Here is a 27,004-nt window from a genome sequence, read left to right on the forward strand (position 1 = left end):
CACCCCACAGAACAGAACCTTTGGTCTGCTTGGAGGGTGTGGGCTTTACACTGGACTAAAAGTTATGACAGGGCAGCTCTCAAGATCTGAGGTTTGACATGACTTAAGTTGATCTCCATTGAATTTCTGTTGTTACGCCGTTATCACCTCATTGTTTCAGAGCAACTGATGCCTCTTTAATGTTGGTATTTTACTTTGAAAACGATGACTTTTTCCCCCTTTGTCTTCTTTCCACAGCATGAAAACCAAATTATTCACAGAGATCTGAAAGCAGAAAATGTGTTCTATACCAGTAATACTTGTGTGAAGGTGGGTGACTTTGGATTCAGCACAGTAAGTAAAAAAGGTGAAATGCTGAACACTTTCTGTGGGTCTCCTCCCTACGCGGCGCCCGAACTTTTTCGAGACGAGCACTACGTCGGCGTTTATGTGGATATCTGGGCCTTGGGGGTGCTTCTGTACTTCATGGTGACGGGCACCATGCCATTTCGGGCAGAGACCGTGGCCAAACTGAAGAAGAGCATCCTGGAGGGCACGTACAGTGAGCCTCCGCACGTGTCAGAGCCCTGCCTCCGGCTCATCCGGGGCGTCCTCCAGCAGGTACCCGCCGAGAGGTACGGAATCGACTCCATCATGAACAATGAGTGGCTGCAAGGAGTGCCGTATCCCACCCCTCTGGAGCCTTTCCAGCTGGATCCGAAACATTTGTCAGAAACCAGCACCCTCAGAGAAGAAGAAAATGAGGTTAAAAGCACTTTAGAACACTTGGGCATTACGGAAGAGCATATTCGGAATAACCAAGGGAGAGATGCCCGAAGCTCCATCACAGGCGTCTATAGAATCATTTTGCATAGAGTCCAAAAGAAAAAGGCTTCGGAAAGTGTCCCAATAATGATACTACCAGACCCTAAAGAGAGGGACCTAAAGAAAGGGTCCCGTGTCTACAGAGGCATAAGACACACATCCAAATTTTGTTCAATTTTATAAATTGCATTAGACTGCTGGTAATTAACCAAGATCATTGTTTGCTGCTTTTAAATTTTTTCACCAACTTGAGTGGAGACATTTTTGTAATTTTTAAATAAATTTAAATTTAAGATATGCATTTCCCCTCCGCCGCCCCGCCCCCCCAAAAAAAGTCTATTAGCTCAGATTCTGGCTTGGTTTGTAACCTCATCTTGTTTTCAAACTCTAACATTCACTCAGTTAATCGAGAAATGCTTATGCAGTGCCTACCATGTGCCAGGCACTGTTTAAGGTACTGCAAAATAAAAAATAGGCCAGGTCCTTCCTCTCCTGTGCAGGATAGTCTAGTCATTACTGCAATTTGTCCTGAGGCTGTAACTGGACTCATACCTTCCTTCCTCCATCAACCATGGTAAATTTCCCTCGGCTTTGGCCAGCATTTCGGCTGGTCTGGATTGGGTGGTATGACCCAGACCTTTAGCGTCAAAGGATCTGAACCCTTAGGTGCCTTGCTCTTGTTGGCTCAGGGTTGCTGCAATTGCCTCTTCACCATCATCATGAGGCTCTAAAGTAACGCTCTTGGGTTCAGACATAACTCCTCTTTAGCTCCTTACGAAAATCAGGGTCAGTAATTCCCACCACTATAATAGCTCCTTTCTTTGCCTGCTTGTCACCTGGCATGGGGATCCCAAAGTGACCATGTGGTAGCCATAGATCTCAATTCACTGGACCCCTACTGGGTCTCCCGGTAGAAGCATCCCCCTGCCCCCCAGGATTGAAAACCTCTAATCTAGCCAAGCCGAGACTGTAGCAAAGAGAAGTACAAATTCTTCAAGTGGGTCCCTGATTGTGATGGTAAGAAAAGTCAATCATGCTTCTACCCAGTGGTTCCCAGACCTGTGTATTTTAACAGCAGGGGACACGTACCTATGAGCCATTGTTAAATCATGTATACTGAATCCTGGGGGATAGCACCCCAGCCCTGCAGGGTGCTGCCCTATAACCGGTGCCTTAGCTGAGCCACTCCATCCATCTATGCTGGCTGCTTCTGGTGTTGAGGTATATAGTAAGAGGGGTAGATCCCATGGTCATGTGCCCGTTGCCCACACGGCTTTTACCAAAACTGTGGTCCTTGAGACAATGTTATGTAATATACGTGATAATGGACCAGGTATTCTCTAGGACCTAGCATGATTGTATTGGAGGATTCACTGAAGGCAGGAAAGGTGAACCTATATCGTGAGTAGATGTCAATTCCATAAGGATGAATCACTGCTGTGTTCGTCTGAATTTATGACTCTGTGGATCCGATAATGCCCAGCTCATGAGGAGACAGCTCCATTTACTTGGTCCCTCAGTGACCCATAATCAGGTGCTCAGTCTCTCCTAGAGCCTAGAAACACACCAAGAGCCTGAGTAGTTCTCTGCTGCAGAAAGCATGGCCTCACTCCAGGACCCTGCAGGGCTGTGCTGTAACCTTCTACAGCGGTTGCCAAAGAAAGACTCCACACCGTATTCTTAAGCACCATGTAGACAGTCAGAGTAGCAATGCAGTTTGCACTGAAGCCTGAAACTGCTGTAGATTTTTTTTCTGTAGCATCCACTTGAAACCAGCAGTCCCGACAAATGGGTTAGAGGAATATGCCAAGTATAATACATGTGCTTCCAAGACCCAGCTAGGCCTACTAAACCCTGTGCCTCTATCTCAGTGCTAAGGGGTACAAGGTGCAACATATGTAGGCGTGCCTCAGGTCATTGGTCCTCTAAACACTTCATCAGTGTGGCCAGACCCCTGAATCTTCATGGAGCTTATCACCCACACTCTGGCACACATAAGTCTTAGTACGGCATCTGGAGGACTCGCCACTTCCTGATGCCACATCCACCTAGCATGCTGTCACATGGACCAGCATATGTTCCGCAGAATGTCAAGATGAGGAAGGTCCTTTTAGACTATCTTGTGACATAGAGCAGGAGGCTTAACATCATCGCCTAGGGGCAATAGAGTAAATGAGAACCTCTGTCTATCCCAAAAAAACCGCAAACTGCTTTTAATCCTCCTTTCTGGTGGAAAATGAGAATGAATTTTCCCCCCAAAATAGCTGCATATCAATGCCAGAGTCTCTGCGTAAAGATCCACATCCAGCATGGCAGCTAAAACTGACTGAGACAAACACTGGTCCACCAACATCCTCCGTTCACCATCTGCTCTTTTAAGGAGGCTGATGGGTAAATTAAGTAAATTAAATGAGGTTATGATGGAGCCCATTACCTCTGTGTCCCACTGATAGCTGCATTTCCTCATGTGACTGCTTATGACTTATTAACATGGCTGGGGAGAGGGTACACTTTCAGAGGTTTCCATGTGCCTCCTCCTCCCAAAGCGGCTCTTACTCCACACATTAGGGGTCTGAATGTATTTATCCCAAATAGGTACTTGGAGACGAGGGAAAGGACCCCAAGGTGACATCCCCATTGTGAGACAGACTTTGGCCAGAACTCCATCCATCAGCTGGTTTCCATAGGCCACCCCTCCCATCTACACATAGGGCCGTAATGGTACTCAGGGTTCTCTGGTGTCCATTTCACTTTACACTTTTTATCCAAAAGTCCTTAAACTTTCTGGGTATGCATATCATATATACTTGTGGCAGTAGGGCCTTCCTTCAAGAAGTCCTGGCCTCCCCCTCACTGTGCACTGGATCTGTAAAGTAACTCAGATCTGGAACCATAATTTTCTCACTGTGACAGGCTACACCAGACTTCTGCTCACCAGCTTGCCTGAAGGCCCTTGGGCTTTCAGTGTGCCTTGAGCTGATAGTTGGCTGACTTAAACCTGTCATTTTTTCCCCTCAGGCTTCCAAAACGGTTAACAAAAGCTAGCCAAATCCAGAGGCTTTATCGTCGCCCCATCCCGTTCAGGTGCCGCATGGTCCAGTATTCCATCTCCCCCCTCTACCTCTAGATGACAGCCTCGGTAGTAATTGTGCTGCTCCTGCAAGCCAGGGCTTGTCCGCACCCTCTTACCAACAGCACATTAGTGTTCTATTGATGCCTTAACAAATTACCTCAAATGTAGTGCCTTAAAACAACACAAATTTATTATCTGACAGTTCTGTGAGACAGAAGTCCATCGTGGGTCTCATTGGGCCAAAATCAAGGTGGCCTCAGGGCTGGGTTCCTTTCTGGGACTAGGGGAGAACCCATTTCCTTGCCTGTACCTGCTTCTAGAGGTGGCCCGTATTCCTTGGCTTGTGGTCCCCTTCCTCCATCTTCAAAGCCAGCAATGGGCCATCTCTTCGCTCACCCTTGTATAGTGACATCTCCCACTGATCACAGCCCAGAAAGGCTCTCTTCTTTTAAGGGCTCCTGTGATTAGGTTGGGCCTATCCAATCTCCCCATCTCAAGGTCCTCAAGCTTAATCACATCTGTTTTTGCCATGTAACACAACATATTCACAGGTCCCAGAGGTGGAGATCAGAGGTGGGAATCATTCTGCCTACTACAAACAGCAATGGGGTTTTTGCCATGACTGGTCAGTAAACCTGCTCCAACCACCTAGCCTGAGGGTCTGCTTTATAGGGCTGTTCTGGGTACCAATTGTATTAGCCTGGGTTGTCCAAAAGAACAGAGCCTGAGACAAGAGTTTGCATGTAAGTAAGTCATTTATTTAGGAAATGATCCCACGATGCAGGAGTGAAAAATAAGAGGCAAGCCAATATAAGGATGTGTTGCCAAATTGGCTGTAGGCAACTGGTAGTTGATTCAGCAGGATCTTCTGAGGCACCTTCTGGAATGCTTCTCAGAACTGTCTGCCCAGGGGAATGAAAGGAGGAAGCATTTATCTACCAGCAAGTAAGTGTCCACTATTGTTAAGGGTGGCCCCATGGGAACTTAACTTCTCTGCCCTTCTGGGCCATGATATTATGAGTTCCGAATGACTTCTATGGGCACCCCGCAACACAGAGACCGAAATGAGGGGTGTGTAGCAGGAATCCGGAGGGAGGTACTATCATATTCTCTGAGATCCTGGTCAAAGACTGCATGGAAGCAATTGCCACAAATGTGGCTGGAGTAGAAGGCAGGGCAAAGAAGGCCTCAAGTGGGCCCAAGGTTTCTGATGCATAGATCAAAGGCTCTAAGGCTGGAATAAACTTGGCATGTTTGAGGAACGGAGAAGGCAGGGTGGATGAAAACATAGTAGGCCTTGGTGGGTGTGGTACTGAGTTGAAGTAGGCAGGGGCCAGATCCCTCAGGACTTTGCAAGCTTGAATAAGGAATTTGATACATAGGGTGAGAAGTGCTTACTACTAAGGTAGTCCAGGCAGCCTTCAGGGAGGAAGCAGATCTTGAGCTGAGACCCCAAAGATGAACAAGGTTTTGCTAAGATGGGTTGGAGGTGCTAGTTTAATAGCATGTAAAAAAACCTGGAGGCAAAGGGAAGCTTTTGCAAAATTAGATCAAAACTTTCATTATTTTTACTGTAGATGCCTGCACAATGATGAAATAAGACAAAAAAAGTAAAAGGTGAATTCCTTGTTTTTCACTTCTAAACATTTAAAATGAAAATGCATTTTTTATAATTATAAGCTAGAACCCCGATATATAAACTTCCTGAGGATTGGTGTTCATAATCTTCATCTCCTCAGTACCACGCTTGTAACAGTTTGAGGAGAGAAAAAAAAAAAAAAAAAAAAAATCACAGGTCAACTATTTCCTTCCACCACCAATTAGGAAAAAAATAGGAAGAGAAGTTGCTAGAAATTTTAAAGAAAGTGTTCACTTTTATATCAAGATTACACAGCTGTAAATTGTTTAAAGATCCTGTTACATTCCTTGCTCTCTTCACTTCCACTTTAGTGTGCCAGGACATTTCAAACAGCAGACAAGAGATAAAGTGTTTCAACTAAGTCACAGGAGGATCAAAAGGAGCTGTTGCATCTGTTTGAGTTGTCTAGCATTAATCTTAAACATACTGATCACTGTTTATGAAATAAACAAAACCCAGAAGGTAGAAAAAAAAAAAGTGCACAAATTCCCAAAAGGAGGAGGGGAAGGAGAGAATCCTTAAAGCCATATGAATCAGGATCCTAGAATTTGTAGAATTAGAGAGCATTGGCCTCACCTTCTAAATGACCCAGAGATATTGGAGACTGGCCCAGAAAATAAAAGAATTACTAAGTACCGAATCTAGACATGACAGCATTATAAAACAGCTGATCAGTACTAGAAAATAATCTGGTTTAATTCCCAATTCATACAGTCCTAAGAGTTCACAGGGATTGAGGTTATCTGGTCCAATATTACTGCCAATGCAGAAATTCTCTCTGTAAAACCTCTGGGAGCACCAGCAACCTGAGACCCTCAGGCTGGAGGCTCTAGATGGCAGTTCTATATTGGCTGTAAAATGTGCTTTTAGTGTTTAATTGCCAACCCTTAATCTTACGCTGTTTTTAGGAAAACACAATAAGTCTCTTCATAAATATTTATAGTGAAATTTACACATGCTTAGCACCCAATTTGGGAGTTAATTTCTTTGTTTGAAGTGTAAGAATGATAAACCATCAGTATAAATTCCCCCATACTAGACAGATAGCTCCTTGAAGGCAAGACCATATATCTTGTAAATCTTTATTTCTGATGGAAGCAGAGTACCTTGCTTATATCAGGTCTGCACATTTTTTGAATAATGAATGAATGAGTTAGTGAATTAATGGACTGAAATGAAATCAATGACTGTATTTTAAAATAGCATATTAGCTGATTTCTTGTCTAAACTGTTAGTTCAGGAGGGAAAAAAGAATACTCAAATATCTGAAATATTTCTCTAAAACTTTATTCAAAGTTACTCACCTCACTGTTAATAAGGTGTACAGTTTATGCTCTGTGCCAGTATTAGTAGACCTGCCCATTGCCGGCAATGGACTTTGAGAAAACCCATTTCCTGACACCCCAAAATTAAATTACTCTTTTCAAAACATACTGAACTCCCAATACTTGCAGAAGTATTACATGCACCATTTTCCCATCAATCTTTAAATCTGAACTTACGTTATTAATCTACATCCGTGGATGTTAAAATGAAGTCATTTTAACAAATTATGACTGTACAAATCAAAACACTGCTAGTTAATATTAGACAAAGAGTATTTTACAAACACTACATTACATATTACCTTGCAATCTGAAACTTACATTTCATATTTGTGTAAGTTTATTTTAGATAACTGAAACATCACAGAATTCAATGGCAAAGTTTAAAAAATTTAGTTCTGTACATTAGTTCCAACTATCCTATTTTACAATCTATAAGGCTCATGTCATAGTTCAGCACCAAAAAAGATCTACAAAACTGTCTAACCAGTCTTCTTATTTATTCCATATGATGGTTTTTGTTGTTTTTTTTTTTTTTTTTTAAGGTGAAAGTCTGAGAAAATGGTTTATATATCCTACTTCCAGACCTTGAGAAGTGGGATACTTTTTGGCTGGTCATACTATGTAAAAATTCGGTTGTACCTTTTAATTTTCATTGAACGGATACAAAAACCAAAAAGGATACTTACAACATGAGTTTAGGTTGTCAGTCTTTAAGTTGAATTTATAACACTGAAGCATCAGAAATAACCTAATAATAATGCCCTGCCCCTATCCTTCCTTTTTGTTTTAAATTTTTAAAAGGCAGCCATAAAAATGTTTTATTTATTCTTCAAAATAAGGTGCAAAGAAGGATTGCAACCACCAACTTCCTCATACACAACTCCAATAACATCTCAATGTTGTTCCGCAAAATACACCTTGAACTGAGTCAGGAGCAGACCTAGAACTACATCCATGTTTTCTATACCAGACGTCTCCTCAATGCCAGCATCTCTCTGTTCACAGAGGTCATTACAGTAACGCGTCACTGCTGGCCTGGATTTAAAGCAACGGTTTTTAGAACTAGTGTAACTGTCCCAACTCTTCTCCTTCTTTAGGATTCATAAATTCTAGAAAAAGAGTATGTCTGTCTTGCCATTTTCAAACAGGGTTTGTGCATATCTCATTAAGACCACATTCCCTAAACCAGAAACTTTTTTCAAAAACCACAGGAACTTTCAGTCATCTTGTTTGTTCAAAGTATAAAATTCTTACATGTTTAAAAAAATTAAAATTGGAGACTAGTACCGCTGCTTTCTTCGCCAGAAGTGCACGATTCATAACACTACATTTAAAAACTAAGCTTCATGCATACAAATGGCCAGAGGGGTATGAAGTTTTACAGAGCCCTTAACATCATTCGAGTACATTAAGCATTGGCTCGACCACAACAGGAAGCATGTTAGGAAACTGAGCAAAGAGACTTTCCCAAGAACACGATAATTTTCCAGGCTCCATGTCAGTCACATAAAAATTTAAGCAACATGTAATCCTTTAAAATTGTCCCCAGACAACCCATTCCCCCAACCGTTCCCATACATACCCCCCACCCCACCCTGAAGTCCTCCACCTCACGGAAGTATCTTAATGCTCCCCATTACTGATGACAGCTGCTTCAGGTTCTGCTGCTGTTGCAGGGAGTCTTGGCACTTTCTTAGCAGGGCTTGGAATATGCTAAAAATCAAAAGAAAGAAGTTGTTGCCTCTTAGCGTTTTTTTTAAGGAAGAGTCAAGTTGCTAATTAAAGTTCTAATAGGAAAACTGATAGAGGGCAACTTTGGAGAGGCTTATGCTCAATATATATTCTATATAACTTTTCATGGAGGGAGCTAAATATCCATTCTTTACCTTATAGTGAATTTATTATACAATTATCCGTGTATCAAGAGACAGGAAGGCCACGGAGATCCACCATACCCAGTATTTCACTTGTCACATCTTGCCTTTGCAACTCAAACACTTGTGGCTTGACGTGCAACCTCAAGGAGCAAGACTATGCCTTTAGCAAATTTGTGATGAGTGGATAAGATTAATAACTTCAAAGTTTTTAAAGTCCTCAGTTTGAAGCCTGGCTCTGATCCTGGTTAAGTCATTTAGCTTTTTTCAGCCTCATCTCTAAAATGGGCACAGTATCATTTAAGTCAAGGGGGTTCTTATAAGGATTAAATTTAAAAATTAAATTAAATTAATTAGAAAATGAAAAAAGTGGCTAGCATGTAATAGGAATTCAAATCATAGCTATTCCTGTTCCTTCTCGACAACTGGAGACAGATTAGACAATGGGCTGAGAGAAGGGATGTGAGGAGCCCAACACGCTGCCCCTACTTCCTCTCTCACCAAGACACGTACCACAAGTGGGCCTTCTCTCCAGATCAGTTTTCCTTTAAATTCTGCTCTTGTTAACAAAACCTCGTATTTACTGTGCACTTAAAAATGCTAATAATTTAACTGCAAAGCACTTTATACAACTGGAAAATGGCATAGCTAGAATCCAATACCAGAGCCCTGGCTCTGAATCACTCTGCTTTATTGACATTCCTTTAAGTTGCTAAATCTCAGTTAGATCCCCTAAGCCCTGAGATCTGGGGATGGAAATTTCTTACCCTGTCAAAGCCCAAGACCAAACACAATGAGCTTTCTTTACCTCAGTTGCTGTGCTTGAATGCACAAGCCCTACGCCTTCATCCAAAGTGTCATCATTTGGAGAGGGGCGCCGAGCATAAGTTCTTCTGTGCTTCTCATCTACTCGAACTAGGTACCATGTTCCTTCAAAGAGTGAGTCTATTGAACTCTGGGGAATATAGCTGACTAAAGGAAAGGCAGAGAATGTGAAAAATTAGTTATGACATACAGCTCATCTGGTAATAAAACTAAAGATAAAAGTTGCTATTTCAGAACTTCCCTGATGGTGCAGTGGTTAAGAATCGGCCTGCCAATGCAGGGGACGCGAGTTCGAGCCCTGGTCCAGGAAGATCCCACGTGCCACGGAGCAACTAAGCCCGTGAGCCACAACTACTGAGTCCACGTGCCTAGAGCCCATGCTCCGCAACAAGAGAAGCCACCGCAATGAGAAGCCCGCGCACCGCAATGAAGAGTAGCCCCCACTCGCCGCAACTAGAGAAAACCCGTGCGCAGCAATGAAGACCCAATGCAGCTATAAATAAGTAAATAAAATAAATAAACTAAAAAAAAAAAAAGATGCTATTTCCCCATAATTTTCACCAACATCAGGCATGTACTGAATACCGCCTAGATATCTGGACATCCTAATCTGATACGTAACATGTTTAATGTTATTAGAGCCCTCCAATAGGCTTCTGGGTATGTATTAACAATTTAATATTTTTACCCAAGTGATGAGTGTCCTCTCGGAGCTTCATGTTTTCAGCAAAGACATCTGGTGCCACACAAGTTCTTGAGTCAAGCCTTGATTTAAGATCACATAAGCTTGCTATTATTTTATCAAGAGCAGACCCTAAAATAGCAAATAATTCCAACATTAGAAGACTAAAAATAGCATGCCCCAAAGCCTGAACAAAATGTTGCCAAACGAAAAAAACAACTTTGCATTTCTTTCAGAACTACTGGCTATTGTTTAGTTAAAAGATAAGCTGTTATTTATTTGGCACAGCTTCCGTTGACCTCTGACTAAACGTTTGTTCTGTATCAGCCAGTAGACAAGCTAGGAAATAGGTGGGATTTGAAACTATAAATAACTTGTCTACAGTCAACCTACAGTACAGTTTTAGAGTAATGCCAAGTCTTCCATCAGTTTTTCTCCATATTTTTGCTCCTCCCTGCTCAGGGAAGGCACAAAAGTGTCCTTAAATACAGCTAAGACCATACCCTTATAAACATTAGACAACTCAGTAAACCAACCAACAAGAAATGACCTGGTATTATTCACTCATATGATCAGACTCAATCATTGGTGTGAAGACTCAAAAGCCACCTGCCTTAAATAGGTATGCTTCCCTTTCTCTGCCTACGTCCCCTGGCTACATATGCTTTAAAAATGAGATAAAAGAGAAAATAAAGTTACTTGCCAAAGAAGAAAAAGTCACACTATGCCATTAAAAAAAAAAAGTTTCAGCTGATTATACATTTTTTTCTGACTCGGAAGGAAGGAAAGATATTCTGACTCAGACATAATCCTGCCCTTTACCCAGTTAAGGCAGATTTTTGGAGAGTATGTTGAAAGATGTAATGAAGATTAAAATGTCATAATGATCTACGGGACAGATTCAAGCACTCACTTAAGAAGCCTGCTAAGTCAACCTTACCACAGTAGGTTCTCAAGACATTCTTGTTGAAAGACTCAGCATTTACCTGGTGTGGCATCTTGTGTAACTTTGAGGGAGTACAGAGTGGCAGCTAAACCAGAACCATAAGAGAACACACCAATCCTCTTTCCTGCCAGCTGCTGAGGTGAGTACCTGTGTAGGAGGGACAAAACCATTAAAAAGTTTAACTGATCCAACTACAACGGGTGGAAAACCACGAGTTGGAATAAAATTCATCCTAAGCCTAGGGATCTAACCTAAAGCTTTACTATTACAGTAAGCAGACTGAAAACAAGAATTCTCATCTCTCTGGGAATGATGGGGTTTTTGAAAGTTATCATGTCCTAATATAAGTTATTTGCCAACTGGGGTTCAACTGTAGGTCAAGAATAATAAAACCGGGACTTCCCTGGTGGCGCAGTGGTTAAGAATTCACCTGCCAATGCAGGGAACATGGGTTCAAGCCCTGGTCTGGGAAGATCCCACATGCTGCAGAGCAACTAAGCTCATGCGCCACAACTACTGAGACTGTGCTCTAGAGCCCGCGAGCCACAACTACTGAGCCCACGTGCCACAACTACTAAAGCCCATGCGCCTAGAGCCCGTGCTCCGCAACAAGAGAAGCCACTGCAATGAGAAGCCTGCGCACTGCAACAAAGAGTAGCCCCCGCTCGCCGCAACTAGAGAAAGCCCGCATGCAGCAACAAAGACCCAACGCAGCCAAAAAAAATAAATAAATAAATAAATTTATTAAAAGAAAAAGAAGAATAATAAGGCCATGAGAACAATAGCCAGGAAAGCAAGTATGAAATTAAATACTCTGGAATAATTGTAGCCTCATCCCATATCTCCTTCAAGTCAACAGACAATAGGCTAGAGAGCCTGGAAATAAAATACCATTCTGCGACCTGCCACCAACATGCCTGACACCAGATCTGGTCTTAGAAATCTAACATCTCCAAACGAGGGGAGTGAATCAGCGGAAATTTATACTTACTGTGCAAGAACAGAAGCGAGGGAGCCATACACTGAAGATGTGTACATATTTCCATTTTGATTTGACACAAGCAAAGATGCCTTTGTTTTCTGATTGAAGAGTTCTGAACTAGCCTTCATAAATGCCTTTTCCACATCTCTATCGAAGTAGGTATCTTCTAACTTAACATCCCTGAAAGATTTAGAAAAAAGAAAATCTTACAGTATTCAAAGACTGTATTTTTATTATATTACTTAGTGGACCTAACTATAAGTGTGTATGATTCTGATTTCCCATTTATTAAAAACCAAGTAGCAGTATGCTAATTGCTTGGTAAGATATAACAGTTGTACATATATGGTCCTTTTTCTGAAAGGTTTTTTTTTTTTTTTTTGATCAAATTAAAACAACATAATTCTAATGGGTTAATAACCCATTAAAGCTGTCATCACCAAACAGAATATACTACTATTTCAAGTCCATAATAATGTCCATTTAGTTAGAAAAGTCACATTATAGGAGCCAAGTCTTAAAAAGTTGAATAGAATTTTATCAGAGGGAGAAGAGACACAGGAAAGGAGAAACAGAATGAGTTTAACAGGTATAGCACACTAGGAGGCCCTAGAAGTTGGGAAAACGTGGAAGGAGTATGAAAGCAGACGTCAGTAGTGGCTATGTGCAGGATGGATATGGGCACAGGGGCTCGGGAGAGGCAGGGAGAAGAGTTAAGAGGCTGCTGTATAAATACAGGCACTTGTGGGGCTATATTATCATGGTGACAATGGCAACAGATCTAAAAGGAGGAAATCAGAAAATCTGAGTAGAAATGACTAAAGAATTCATGTAGGTAAGCGACCACCTCTCTGGGACTCAGCTTCTTCATTGATTACATAAATAGGTTAGACAAGATGACTTCTTTTGACTAAAATTTTCATGTCTGTACGAATATTGCTTTAACAGATATAAAAAATACTCTCACATAGAAGGGAAAAAATCATAATTCCTCTTACCCAAAGGCTTCCAGGCCACTATAGATACTATTTTTATCTCTGTTCTGGTCATTAAGGAAGTCATTCAGCAACATCCGAGCTACAGATTTCTGAACCAGTTTACAATAGGGTGAGTGGAAGATCATGAAACCAAAGTCATTCAAGGTGAAATCTCTATCATTTCCCTCTGAAAGAGAAATCCAAAGAAATTATGAAATTCATTTAAGCCACTAACTTCTGAAGTTTGATTTTAGAACAGGGCTGGGCTGTTTTTAAATCTTTAAGCAGCAACCAAAAATACACTGTATAATGAAATATCTCTATAGTTTAAAATGTTTATCAAAAAGACATCTAGAAATAGAACAACATACACTACTATATTACTGGTTTTCAAACTGAACTACACAACGCATTAGTGGGCTGTGTAATCAATTTAGTGGGTCAGGGCCAGTATTATTTTTTTAACCTTAATAATTAAGAGGTTTTTGTTTGTTTGTTTTTGTTTTGTTTTTAATGAAACAGACTAGAGTAGAAAATAGCAAACTGTATAACCCGCAGCATGGGCAGGAAATTTCATGACACTTTAGTTTCCATTTAACTGCACATACAATGTAAAGTATATTTTTTACTGTGGGTTCTAATAAAAAGTTAGAAAATCACTGTACTGTTAAATACTGGCAAACAGTATGATATTTTACATACTTCAAGAATACTTCTTGGGCTTCCCTGGTGGCACAGTGGTTGAGAATCTGCCTGCCAATGCAGGGGACACGGGTTCGAGCCCTGGTCTGGGAGGATCCCACATGCCGCGGAGCAACTAAGCCCGTGAGCCACAACTACTGAGCCTGTGCGTCTGGAGCCTGTGCTCCGCAACAAGAGAGGCCGCGATAGTGAGAGGCCCGCGCACCGCGATGAAGAGTGGCCCCCGCTTGCCACAACTAGAGAAAGCCCTCGCACAGACACGAAGACCCAACATAGCAATCAGTCAATCAATCAATCAATCAATCAAATCTTTAAAAAAAAAAAAGTTAAATCTTTAAAAAAAAAAAAACTTCTTATCCAGAGCCACTATGTGTTACCTCATATCTGTTATTGATTATTATTTTTACCCCTCACTCACAAACCCTATAAAGCAAAGTTGGACTATGGAAAAAGCATACTTTATATGATATTGTGTGTTTTAATAGCATTAATTTGAATACTGTCCTTCTCAGTATCTCAAGAACTTTCTCAGGGTTAAAGATGGAGACTGATGATGACACTAAAAAAGCAAGTATGAATTCACAGGTCAAGTGCAAAAAGACTATGTGGGCAGGGGGATCACTTCGGTATAATTTATTTTCATTAGAGTTTTCTTGGGATCACAGTTGCAAACTAAAACCTTGTGAGAATACCTCTCTCAGAATATGTACAAAATTCAAGTTACTTTCTTTTACCCTACTTTTGATTTTCTTACTGGGGGTAAGTCATCCTAAGTATTTTTACAGAAATACACTCCATTTGGAAAGTTTACCTGTTCTCTTAAATTACACATTCCCAGAAACTATGGGAAAACTATGCTATTTGGTGGGTGAGAAAGAAATGGTTTAAGGAGACACTAATGAAGGATGCCCAAGAAGTAGTTTCTCACTAAAGACAGTCAGCACATTATACTGTCCTCAACAGATACCAAAACCAAGGAAAACAGATAAAGCCCACCTTTCTGCCACTGGGCATAGATCTTCTTGCGGTAGACAGAATAGCAGCGGTCTAACGCACTGAGGTAGCACTGAATGGATAGTTTTCCATCTACTATAGGATATTCAGAAAGCATATCAGGCTTGTAAAAGTCATAGGCATGTTGCATATGTGTCCCACGAAGTCCTATTAGAACAAAAAAGAAAGAGGTCCATGTATCTCTGCTTTTTGATATATGTTAGTAACCATATTGCATCATCTGGGAACTTCCCTTTAATCTAGTCAACTCACTACTCACAGAATAGAAGTCACAAGGTGAAACCAATATGTAATTCAAATGAAACATAACAATATCCACGGACAGGCCTAAGACTCTTTTGATATACAACATTTTATGCAAGTTTCATATACCTAACCAGGAGATCATAACTGCTCTACTGAACTGAAAACAAATTATCGTATGACTACGGGTAAGTTACATCTCCCAGTTATTACTTGAACCCTACTTAAACCCATTTTACTCCTCTGTAAAGTGGGGATGACATCACTTACCTCGTACAATTGCTATGAAGACTAAATATGATAACACACATAAAGCACTTAGCAGGTAGTGACTGCATTTAATGAACACCAAGTACTAGCTTCTATTTTTATTTTCAAATTTCTCAGCATATTGTACAAATAAAAAAAATGCCTTACCAGACACTCACCTCGTTCAAAAATTAAAGGCGCATTAGGCCCAATTAGCATAGCAACGGCTCCAACTCCACCTGTAGGTCTAGCATTTCCTGTGGCATATACAGCAATATCCCCTGCAACTACCATGGCATACCGTCCTGAAAAATATTTTGTATTAGTATACAAGAATGTGATCAACACTCTAAATATCATACATATAAACTGAATCTGTTATATTTTCCCAGAATATCCTTTCCCCATCTTTGGTAAAGACAAAAAATATTCTGACTAAATTTTGATAGATAATTTTGTCCTACATGATAAAGATAACCAATTCATAATTCAGATAAGCTGAAAGTCATAGCTATCTTTCTGAACAGGTTCAAACAAGCATAACAGGTAAGTTTGCATATGGCATTAATTAAAGGTCATTTGGATGTTTTCATCCTCAAGGAGTTTCTTTGGAACAATATGTAACATACCATCCCAAGAGCTGGACTCAATCCAGTTAACAGCATTGAAGACAGCAGCTGTGCCTCCATAGCACGCATTAGTTGTGTCTATTCCTTCTATATCTGTATTCCCAGACTCTTCAAAGAGCTGCATCAAATTCGTCTTCACTGACTTTGATTTGTCGATGATTGTCTCTGTTCCAACTTCTAGCCGCCCAATGCAATCATAAGAAAGGCTATTTCTCTCCATAAGATTCTGGACCACAGTCATGCAAAGAGAGTTGATATCTTCTCTATCTGTGCAGAAGCCCATCTTGGCCTGGCCCAGGCCAATAGTATACTTTCCAGCATCTACACCATCATATTTTTCCAACTCTGCTTGATCAACATATTGAGAAGGAAAATAGATCTCAAGGGCAACAATCCCCACATCTTTTGGCCAGCAGGCTTCTGCGTTCAAAGGAAGTGACCCAGGCATGGTGAAAGAACTTTAGAAAGAAAAACAGAAAAAACATTGTTGTAGATTATAGGTTGCAGATTGTCAAGTTCAAACTTGAGAAATCAACATTAAGACTTTCATTATCATCTAAAATATTAATTTCTAAGTTTAGTTTACTTAGGGAGTCAATTTTAATATGTGGAAGTAGTAATTATAGTATGAATGGAGTTATTATTAACTCCATTATTATTTAAAATTATCATCTTTTAGGGACTTCCCTGGTGGTCCAGTGGTTAAGACTCCACGCTTCCACCGCAGGGGGTACGGGTTCAATCCCTGGTTGGGGAACTAAGATCCTGCATGCCGCAGGGCAAGGCCAAACAAAACAAAAAAATTATCATCTTTTAGAAAGGCTTGTACTTTATTCAGAGTTGGATATATTTAGATTTAAAATATGATTATTAGAGGTAAAGAAAACTCAAATAAGATTCTTCTATGTTGTAAAGAACTATAAGATAAAATACAATGACAATTTAGTAATATGGCCCACAAATCAGAAGTCAAGTATCTGATCTATTCCTGGCCGCTCAAAAAGTTTAAAAAAAGTCATTCATTCACTTATCATAGTTATATTGATTATTCATAGCTATTGACTTTATGGGACTTTAAAACTGTTAGATCAAACAATATTGCAGTTTTTATTGATCTAAACAATACCAGTAAGTAGAAAAGCCACACTGTAAAGTCTACCATAGCAATCTACTCAAGGTCGCTACTATTATAATCCCAGCTTTCCAAAGAAGCCTCTACCCAGAACCCAAATGATTAAAATTTAAAGCAAAGACAAGTTCCTGGACCCGTAACAGGTCAAAAGTCAATATTCTATACTTTCTACAGCTGGTGTATAGGCAATAAATGATCATAAAATCACAAGGTATCACTTCGCTTCTAAATCAGGCAAAAAAAACCCAAAACAGATTCAAATTTGAAAACTGATAATCCACATATTATTTGTGTGGCATCTTAGATAACATCTCTTAAAACAACCCCTTCTGTTTTAAAAAGGGCCTTAAAAAGTTGGACTGTTGCCACACTGTAAACTAGTGTCTAGATTTATTTACCAACAGTAAAAAAAAAATGTGCTAGCCTCTCAAGAGTGTTGCTATGGCCTATGGGTAAGTCATATAACCTATCAGAGTTTCAATTTCTTTAGAGGTTGTATCAATCAGAAAAAGAGAAATTATTCTAGGTATTTCTAACAGAGGAGGATTTAATACAGGGAAATGGTTACCAACTTGTTGGCTGGGCTAGAGGAGCAAAGGGGAGGAAGGTGGTTACTATTCAGACCCCATGAGCTCACATTCCTACTGAGGCTGCCAGAGCTCCTGGTCCCAGCACCTCTGCTGCTGAGTTAGAGCCAAAGCCCCACACTCTTGCTGCTGCTGCCACTGACAAAAGGCAAATCCTGTATCTATGTCATTTGTCCTCTGCCACTCTGCCAACTCAGGTGTAGCATTAGGGATAATGAAATTACAGACTATTGCCATAGTGCGTTGCTAATCACTGAAATCTTGAGAAAATATCTAAAGCAGAGAAGCTGTCCTTAAATCATGAGATCTACCCTTAGCCCATAGGTTATCAAGGTATGAGTATATTAAAACCTGAAAAATAAGCACCTGGAAATATAATCACAAGATCTAAGTCAAAGGTCTTAAGAACATCTTCCTTCTAAATACAAGAATTTTTCATGAAAATTTTGTTTCAATCATTCACACATATCCTGGGTTGCAACTGTGGATTCCTTACTGAGGGTCATAGTCAGAAAAGTTTGAGAGTCACCGTTTTACACAGTCACTGGTGCTCTGTGGAGAATGGATCTGAGTTAGGAAGCTGATACAGAAGTCCAGTGAGATGTAGGTCATGAACTAGATCAATTACTACATGAAGAGTAAAGGAAAAGCTTCAAAAAAATATGGAAGCAGAAAATTGGCAGAAATTGTGACTGACTAGATAGCAGGAAAAGGATGAAGTATTGAGGATGACTTCAGATTTCTAGCCTCCACTGTTTTATTTCTTGACAGAATCACTCACTGTCAGATACACAAGTGAACAGAGAAGCACCTCTCCACTTTGTCCTATCTTTCCCCTGTTCCATGCAAACCCATCAATTTTATGATAATCTAAACTTTGCTACACTGAAGTTGAAATGAAGACATAAAGGGACTATCTAATATGTCATGAGGCAGATTCTAAGTTTATAGTAAAATAAGTTAAAGTCCTTTGCACAGTCCACAGAAAAAAACTCAACTAGTGTTAAAAACAAAAACACAGTCCATATACTTATAAGAAGAACCCCTCCTATATGCTACCCTTTAAGTCACCAAAGCAGAGGCAATAGGATTAACTACCTTCCCAGCCTTTCCCACTGGGTTAACCTTTAGATTCTTTTCAACTCTTCAAACCGCTCTCAACATGCTGAGGACAGTATAATTTTCCCTGCCTGGCCCAACAGCTTGCAGTGCTGTTGGAAATAAAATGGACAAATATATATATAATCTTCTGAAGATATAAACCAGTTTATGAAAAGCCAGAAAGAAGGCTTTAATTCCAGAATTACTCTATATTTACCATAATCTAAATAGCTCTGATCAGTCACTGCTATATGGTACTTACTAAATAAGGTGTAACTCTATTTTTAAGCCTCCTAGAGTGAAATAAGTGACTTGTTTCATTTGGGGGAAAAAAAAGGTAGCTAAACTAAAATAACCCATACCCATCAAAGCGACTCATGAAAGTGAATCATGACTCTGATCTTGACGTGGAAAAAATTTTTACATTGTCTAACTCAGTCAATATTGCTCGTTCTCTGAGGATTTTTGACAGCCAAGGTGTTTTCATTACATTCTTGGTAAAACACCACCTAATTTGAAATATTTACCTTTTGGTTGAAATTGAGGGAGAGTGAGAAAAGTAGAAAAAAAAGAGGGAAATTAATACAGGGAGTAATTGGTCCATGGCATTTTGAACAACAAAATGATTGATATAGTTTAGGGTCTATAATCTTTACTTTTAACTATCCTGTTGTGTGCTCTTATGTTGTGCTCTCAAATGCTCTCTTAAGTAGGCCAGAAAAATTAGAAAAAGAGAGAAAAAAAAGAAAAAAAGGCCAGCTAAAGATCTGGTATGTTCACATTATAGCATTAACTTTAGTCAAAGAATGGGATATTCTGGTTAATTCACTATTCTAAATATCACAAAAATTTTCTAAATAGAGTACAGTTTAAACATCTGACAGTTTAAAAAATTACCTGCATGTATTCTTAATCTTTTGCTGATAAAAAAGGTACTTCATGATTTTTCAGAGCATTGTGTTCACAATTAAAAAAAAAAATCTAAGCAGGATAATGGGGATTCTGTATTTCCAATAAAAAGATGTAAATATTCTTTTTAAATTTCATCTTTAAAAAGGAGGAGAGGGCTTCCCTGGTGGCGCAGTGGTTGAGAGTCTGCCTGCCAATGCAGGGGACACGGGTTCGAGCCCTGGTCTGGGAAGATCCCACATGCCGCGGAGCAGCTAGGCCCGTGAGCCACAACTGCTGAGCCTGCGCGTCTGGAGCCTGTGCTCCGCAACAAAAGAGGCCGCGATAGTGAGAGGCCCGCGCACCGCGATGAAGAGTGGTCCCCGCTCGCCGCAACTAGAGAAAGCCCTCGCACAGAAACGAAGACCCAACACAGCCAAAAATAAATTAATTAATTAATTAATTTAAAAAAAAAAAAAAGGAGGAGAAAGGTACACTTTTACCACAGAACTCTGTAAATCTTCCAAAGCTATCTTCCGACAAGTACCAACAGAAGACTCCCAAGTCTGTTCTCCTAAAGTGAAGGCTCACCCCCACTGGTGGACAAAAGGAGCTCCAGGTCCTACTTCCAGAGTCGGCAAAGCAAGATAATATAGAAGCCTTGCCTTGTTAACAATTTCTGAATGCTTCCTGCATAGGAGGACACAAAAGGGGCCAATATGATCCCCTGAGAATCTTTTAAATCTGTGAATGAAGGACAACTGGAGAAGGAAAAGGATAAAGAGAAAAAAAAAAGGCAAAAAAGCGGAGAAATCAGCTGAGGATGCTGATGCAAGGGTAGCCCTTACCTAGCTCCTCAGGGCTCGTCAGGGAGGGACTTTGGCATCAGTCCCCAGAGCCTCCTAACTGAGCTCTCTGCCTCCATCTCTCCCCTGTCCTACGCTAACCTTTCTAAAATGCACATCCGAGCTTTGATAAGATGCTATTTAAAACTATTCCAAGTTTATCCTCTATTATTTAAAGTCAGCCTCCTCGCACTAGAAAGGAGCTTCTAGAAAGCAAGAAATGTACCCGTTCGTCTTTGTGCCCCTAGTACCCAGCCCAATGCTTGGCATATGATGGAAGCTGGATGTTGAATAAATGAGACCCTACTAGCCTTCTAATCTAAAATTACTAACAACCATAGGAAATCATAAAACTGAAGCAGGAAAAAAGCAGACTCATAAGAGAGGCGCTCCATGGTAATACAAGAAAGCAATAGCTGCAAATAATTAGATTATTGTAACCACTGTCCAATCTTACATAAACATTCAATCTACAGCCCTGATGGATATCTTTCGAGGCTGTAATTCAGAAAGCACTACTGGCACACATGCTTACCTGTGATTGTTTCTGACTAAGCAGTTTATACGGTTACATTTTATTATCTAGATTTTTTTCTCTTATGAGTGAATGCTAATTTTTAAAATTAGTTTCTAGATTTTAAACATTAGTCTAATAAACACAAAATCAGACAGTCTCCTGAAGCATTATGGCATTAACTAATATTTAAAGACAAGGTATAATCCTATAATGGGGTTTAAGAATGTGTGGTGCACACAAATGGTTATTTGCCTTAGGATAAAAATTAAATTTCCCCCTTCCATTAGAAAGGAACACTTTCCTTTAGCAGCATGACAGGATGCCATACCTGTGTGAGGGATAAAGAACGGCAGTCTCCAGGTCTGTCACTCTGTTTCCTCCTTCAGGCACTAGGAATTTCAAATAAGAACCTCTTTTAAAGTCATAAATCACCACACAAATTCAAATAATGACTCCAATTCAAAGTGAGTTAAAATAAACATTTCCTTGTCCAATTACATTATGTAGAACAGAGTTTGACTTTGCTTAGAAAAAATGGTACTTAAAGCTTATAAAACTTTTTCCTCCTTATCTTATTAGCTCTTACAGTGGTAGGTTCAGTCCTGGTAATGAACTGACATAAGTAGTTCATATCACTGATTCAGGCTTTAAACCAAATATGATGCTGGGAGAGTTGTAGTCTTCTTTACTAAATTAGGGTTTTCAAGAATTGGGGGAAAGGAATATAAATGAGTTGCACTAGGCTAATAAATTTCTGGAGTAAAGAGGCTTATACATTGAAGAGCTTGCTGTGCACTTGGGAGTTTGTGACTTGAACAATTTGTGCCTCTTTGAGCTTCAATTTCCTCATCCATAAAATGGAGCTAATACCTGCCCTCCCAGTTCATTGTGAAGGATGGTTGAGAAGATAAAATATGTGAATAATATAAAGCATTTACTATTATCCTAGTTCTTAGTATTTTTCAAACAAAATATGTATCTTTCTAGCAAGACCTAATTATCTTCATTATTTAATCTTACGCTCCTAGTTTTCAACATGGTCACTTTCACCTGCCCCAACCTTTTAGAAAGTGATTTTCCCCTCAGTGCTTGGGTTAAAAAGGTAGGTATTTGATATCAAGACCAAGGAGCATTAAGCTTTATCATCATTTAAATTATGTGGAAACAAAATTACATGGAAGCAAAATGCTTTGGAGCATTTTCCTCAGTCCACCTGTTCTGAAGGGTTGTTACTTGAGACAACAGTTCCTGTTTAACACAAACAATTAATTACCTTTGCTCTCCATTTAATTGTTGGTGAATATAGCATCCGCCCTTGCCTGATTAACTGGAGACTACCCTCAGCTGCTGTTTAGTAAAGCTTTACTTCTTTTACACGATTAGATCATTTAAGAGCTTAGAGACTTAGCTCCTTTCCCTTCATTAAGTTTACCCCCCCATCCCATAAATCGATCCTGAGGTTTGTGAGAAAAGATAAGATTTCTATATTCTGAAAAACCTCTGATTCCAGGATGATATATACATTTTGAGAAAATAACTTTTTTGTTCCTTATTCTCTCAAATTATTCTTTTGTAATCTGCAAATTAAGCATTCCATGGGGACTAGTTCTCACTGGTGGAGGGGGGCGGGGACATGATTCCTTCTTAAGTGTTGAGACTATTTAAATAACTTAATAATATTTCTTCTTGAAACCACATTTGCATATGCATTTGACACTATTTTCGTCAAGGACATTTCTCCTGAACTGCCAATATTCCCTCTTTCAATTTTTATTATTTAAATTGGGGAGGGAGGTTAGGTGGGAAGGCAGAGAGAGCAGGAGGGAGAAGGGAGAAGGAGAACTCCAGCGCACAAAAGAAAGCAAAGAAAGAAGAAAAAAGAAGATTCAGAGAACTGCCATGCTACTTAAGCTCTCAGGAGAAAGAGAGGCCTGGAGTCCAGGAAAGGAAATGGAGCAATAAATGCCACTTTGGGGAAGAGTCAATCAGAAAGGGATTAGGCTTTCCATTCTCTTCTGCAATTGCTAGGAGTGTTCTCTATCCTGACTAAAACAGCAGTGCCGAAGTCTCAAGCAGGTCATCAGCTTATTTCTAACAGAAGGTCTTTTCAGAGCAAGTGATAGAGGGAAGCAGCGTGGCTCAGAAAGCAGTTTATGAATCACAAGCGGCTGGGCAGGTTATCACAAAGCATGTTTGGAGGAGACTCCTGAGCTGAAATATAGGCGTTTCGAGTTTGGCAAAGATTAAAACTGAAGAATGATAAGACTGCCTAGGGCCAACCAACTTTCTCATGGGGTTTATTCAGTGCTCTGAATTCCTCCTTCTGGCTCCCTCGTTAGCCTTGATTCAAACAAATGGTCGGAGAAGTTCACCCAGTACACATTTTGGTACACGAGAAACCACAAGCAGTTACCTGCTGATCTTTTTCACTATCACAGGAGAGAAATCCAGGAATCCTTTTAAACTGAGAATGAGCCTTTCCTCCTTAGGAGCAAACAAGCAAAACTACTGTTAGGAAAGCCTTGCCCACGCCTGTACATCTCTGGTCTAGTTCCCTAAGTAAAAATCACAGACACCCTGCCTCCCCCCAGAGGGACTGGTCCGCTTATCAGAGATTCTACTCATATTTCAAGGTCCTGTTCTAAGCCCCTCTTCCAGGAAAGTTTCCTAGAGCTTTCTAATCAGGACCCTGCACTCCTACAGCAGGTATGTCATTCACACCCACACTGAAGCCTTCATATTCTACTCTCAATGGAAAACTAGTTACTGGCAGTCTTCTTAAGAATACTGGATACTTAGACTCCTATTGGGAGAAGGGCTGTATTTTGATTCTTTTGAAATCCCTTTGAGACCTTAGAGTAAAGGGCACACAGAATTGCTATTTTTTGAGCGGCTGAATTTGGAGTTATAATTAGATGAAAAATCTTTTAGATTCAAGTACTCAATAGCAGCAGCCCTCATTAGTGAGTTCTTTTCACTGTCACTTTTAAGATGAGCTGCAGCACCAAACTGTCCAGAAGTTTAAGAAAATTGGCTTTCTACTGCTGCTGTTCAAAGCAAATGGTAGGTTTCAATTATTCCTTGAAAAATGTAAGGAGTTCAAATGGAATCAGAAGAGAACATTTGTTGGTCTTACAATCATTCCCAAATGCACACACCCCCAACCACGAACCCTGCAAAGATGAAGCCTGTGAGCTTTGGAAGATTAGCTTCTCCTCTACTGCTCTTACTACACTCAGTTAACAGCAAGTGGACATCACCACAAGCTAAGCATTAGGGTGACTAAATTATTAAGAATTGAGTCCTACCACCCTCCCATTAGATTGGGTAACATGTTTTTAATCTAACATTTTTTTATCTGTATGTCTTGAGAAACAAAAATATCGCACCCTTCTCTGATATTTAGTTTTTTTAATAACCCAGCATAAAATTATGACTCTATATTCCTTTCCAAATGAAACTAAATAGAGATTCTGATATATAGCCCATCAAGCTCCTCCATCCACAACCCCAATGCATCTCCCCGCATTCAGTTCCACTGACTTACTACTGTTTTAAATAATGCTAGGGTACCCAGGAAACACACATTACACCAATATCAGGGTTTTGCATTTCCTGTGAGAAAAGCTATCTAAAATCTCAATCAAAAAAAATCTCAAAATCAATCCCACAGTTAAGAGAAACAAGATGTAAAAGCACCCTAGAGGAATATTTAAGGAAAAAAACAAAATGAAAAACAAGGCCCAGGATTAGTCTAACAGATGACGTGGTCTATGGCCCCAAATTATAATACCATTTAACTCTCCCCATCGGAAACACCTTCTGAGAACTAGGGTTACTGACTAAACTAGAATTGAACTGAACTAAACTGGAACTGATTTACGGACAAACTTACAAACTTAGGAGAGAGACCTACGAAGTTTAGACACACAGAAAAGAAAGTCTCCTTTCCCATAAGATATGCTATCCTTGCCCTCCGTATCCACAGAAAAATAACTGAATTGTTAAAAATAAAGGACACAAACTGCTTAGATGTCTCAAGCTGCAAAGAACCATTTGGCACAGATACAGGTTAAGGACTTTCAATTAGCCTTCTAACAAATCTGTGCAATAAAAGTCCAAACTCCACCTCAGAAGGAAAAATCTGCTAACTATACGGGCACTTCCATTTGTCTCAATCTTGTCATTTACCTTGCCATTGTTTTTCATGACTCATCCCTGAAATAGAGCAAATGTTACTCAGCAGCAGCCAGAACACATCATCCACTGGCAAGAGCATCCGCAGGAGGGAAGAGTTGCAGCAGAGGTGAGCAAAGAAGCCTGTGATGCGCTAAACCAAGGCCGCAGGGCAAGCATGACCGGCAGGGCCAGCCTCACTTTACCTGTTGTCCAAATCTCTCCTCCAGGGTGGGTCAGAGTAATTCTTTCTCTACCACTGGTCACGGCAGGACACACATTTTTCAAAGACTCCATATACCAAGCTTTGAAATGTCCTTGGTTCAACCCAAACCTATTGTGGGTGAAGACCCTGTGCTTGCCTGCCCATTACATCATCATAGCAAGTCCGGCTGGTCCTGAGGCTACTAGCAGGAGGGAGATATGGAATTTCAAAACACCGAGGAAACTTATATATATATATATATCCTAATGGGCATTAATATTATGGAGGCGGGAAGGTGGGAAGCAGGAATCTGTGATATCTGAAGCAAGCACAGACCGAGGCAGTCAAGAGTTCAAAGTACTCAGCCAGGTTAAACCACAGTTGTGATGCTTTCTCGCACCTGAGCTAGGGACGAAGAGTAATGCTGCCCACCTCCCTTCCTCCCAGCAACTCTCTATCTCTGGCAGGAGGACACACCCCCCTGCCAACCTACAAGCCTCCATCTAAGCGTGATCTTCCCCATCCTTCGGCGTCCACCCCTAAGCCAAGGCTCCGGGAACACCCTGACAGTCCAACTCCTTTCTCGTCCCCCTCATGTGGGCACCCCCATCCCCTCAAGGCGGTCACAGCCACGCCCCTAGCACCTCCAGCTCCTATGTCATCAGAAGCCTAGCCCTCAATGCCCTCTCTCCTTCTCCCCTCTGCGACTCGCCTGCCCACATCAGTGGCCCCGGCCCCTCCTAGGACCCACCGCGGTCGGCCCCAGGTCCCTGACAGGGGAGGCCCTGCACGGCCCCCGATCACGGTGCCCCATCCTCCCGGGCTAGGTCCACGCTTCAGCCCAGACCCTGACGGACCCGGAGCTCCTTCGGGCCTAGTCAAGGACACGGATCCGCTGGGCCCTCACCCTGCTGGCAGGGCCTCAGCAGCCCAGGTTTCTTCCTCTACTCGGGACACTCACCGAAATGTGAGCGGGCGGTGGCCGTGGAAACGCAACGACCAACGAAGATGCAATCCGCGGCGCCTCCCCTCCGCCACCAGCTTTATAGCCGCGGACCCACCAGACTCCGGCACGGCCCGGAGTCGGTGGGAGGCGGGACCGTGGCCCCAGTAGCCAATCGTGGCCGGCAGAGTAGGCCGGTAGCGCCCGCCTCCCAGTCCGGTTTCAACCAATCCGAAGGAAAGTGGAGGCGGGCACTCGCTGGGGTTTTCCCTCGTGGCTGGAAGGGCGGGGGAAGGGGCGGGGTCAAAGCCGGAGGGCCGAGGAAGTGGGGTGAGAGAGTGACGTGTGGTGGCCCGAGAGCCGGCCTACCAATGACAGAGCAGCGAGAGACGGCGAGAGCCAACGGGAGCGGAGTGAGAGGTTCTCCGGTCAATTGGAACCCAGTGAGAAGAGATGTGAGCCAATGAGGCCTCCACGTCCCACCACTGGGGAGAGATGGTCAAGTGTGGAAGGCAAGTTGGTCCCTGCTGGAGAGTCTGTCAGGTTGCCTAGCAACCAGAGCTAGGCTTCACCTGTAAGATTTGTGAAATACTTGATTTGAATTCAATCTTAACCTTTTCTAGTTTCCCAGAGCATGACAAAT

General features: G+C 41.1%; 2 protein-coding genes across 11 annotated transcripts in view; one reads left to right on the forward strand and one right to left on the reverse strand.

Moving 5' to 3' along the window:
- NIM1K (NIM1 serine/threonine protein kinase) overlaps window positions 1–1,115 on the forward strand; it is a 69,870-nt gene extending 68,755 nt beyond the window's left edge. For all 6 annotated transcript variants that reach the window (XM_059916332.1, XM_059916331.1, XM_059916333.1 and 3 more), the window contains one exon: window positions 238–1,115. In XM_059916332.1, coding sequence (XP_059772315.1) covers window positions 238–987 — 750 coding nt within the window. In that variant the 3' untranslated portion in view covers window positions 988–1,115. The remainder of the gene's footprint in view (window positions 1–237) is intronic.
- Window positions 1,116–6,787: 5,672 nt separating this feature from the next.
- On the reverse strand, window positions 6,788–26,504 carry HMGCS1 (3-hydroxy-3-methylglutaryl-CoA synthase 1). Of its 5 annotated transcripts, none has more exons than XM_059916340.1 (12): window positions 26,380–26,504; window positions 23,451–23,521; window positions 21,366–21,426; window positions 15,968–16,425; window positions 15,518–15,643; window positions 14,829–14,993; window positions 13,152–13,317; window positions 12,163–12,333; window positions 11,212–11,318; window positions 10,232–10,357; window positions 9,527–9,690; window positions 6,788–8,557 (listed from the first exon to the last, which is right to left on the reverse strand). In XM_059916340.1, the coding sequence occupies exons 4-12, from the start codon at window positions 16,413–16,415 to the stop codon at window positions 8,468–8,470; spliced, it is 1,563 nt and encodes a 520-aa protein (XP_059772323.1). In that variant the 5' UTR covers window positions 16,416–16,425; window positions 21,366–21,426; window positions 23,451–23,521; window positions 26,380–26,504; the 3' UTR covers window positions 6,788–8,467. The 5 variants fall into 5 exon arrangements, with proteins under 5 accessions (XP_059772323.1, XP_059772320.1, XP_059772324.1 ...); XM_059916337.1 differs by lacking the exon at window positions 23,451–23,521 and adding an exon at window positions 25,420–25,620; XM_059916341.1 differs by lacking the exon at window positions 26,380–26,504 and adding an exon at window positions 26,170–26,217.
- Window positions 26,505–27,004: the final 500 nt, after the last annotated feature.

Source organism: Balaenoptera ricei, chromosome 3 (genome assembly GCF_028023285.1).
Source record: "Balaenoptera ricei isolate mBalRic1 chromosome 3, mBalRic1.hap2, whole genome shotgun sequence".
Classification (NCBI taxonomy): Eukaryota; Metazoa; Chordata; class Mammalia; order Artiodactyla; family Balaenopteridae; genus Balaenoptera; species Balaenoptera ricei.

Excerpts from the sequence above, each read along its gene's own strand:
- HMGCS1 (XM_059916337.1), bottom strand. The coding sequence starts at position 25,510 with ATGGAGTCTTTGAAAAATGTGTGTCCTGCCGTGACCAGTGGTAGAGAA. Across the intron at positions 16,426-21,365 it reads GTTCTTTATCCCTCACACAG|TTCTTTCACCATGCCTGGGT; the intron begins GTATGGCATCCT and ends TTCTTTCTAAAG. Across the intron at positions 12,334-13,151 it reads AGTGGCCTGGAAGCCTTTGG|GGATGTTAAGTTAGAAGATA; the intron begins GTAAGAGGAATT and ends TAAATCTTTCAG.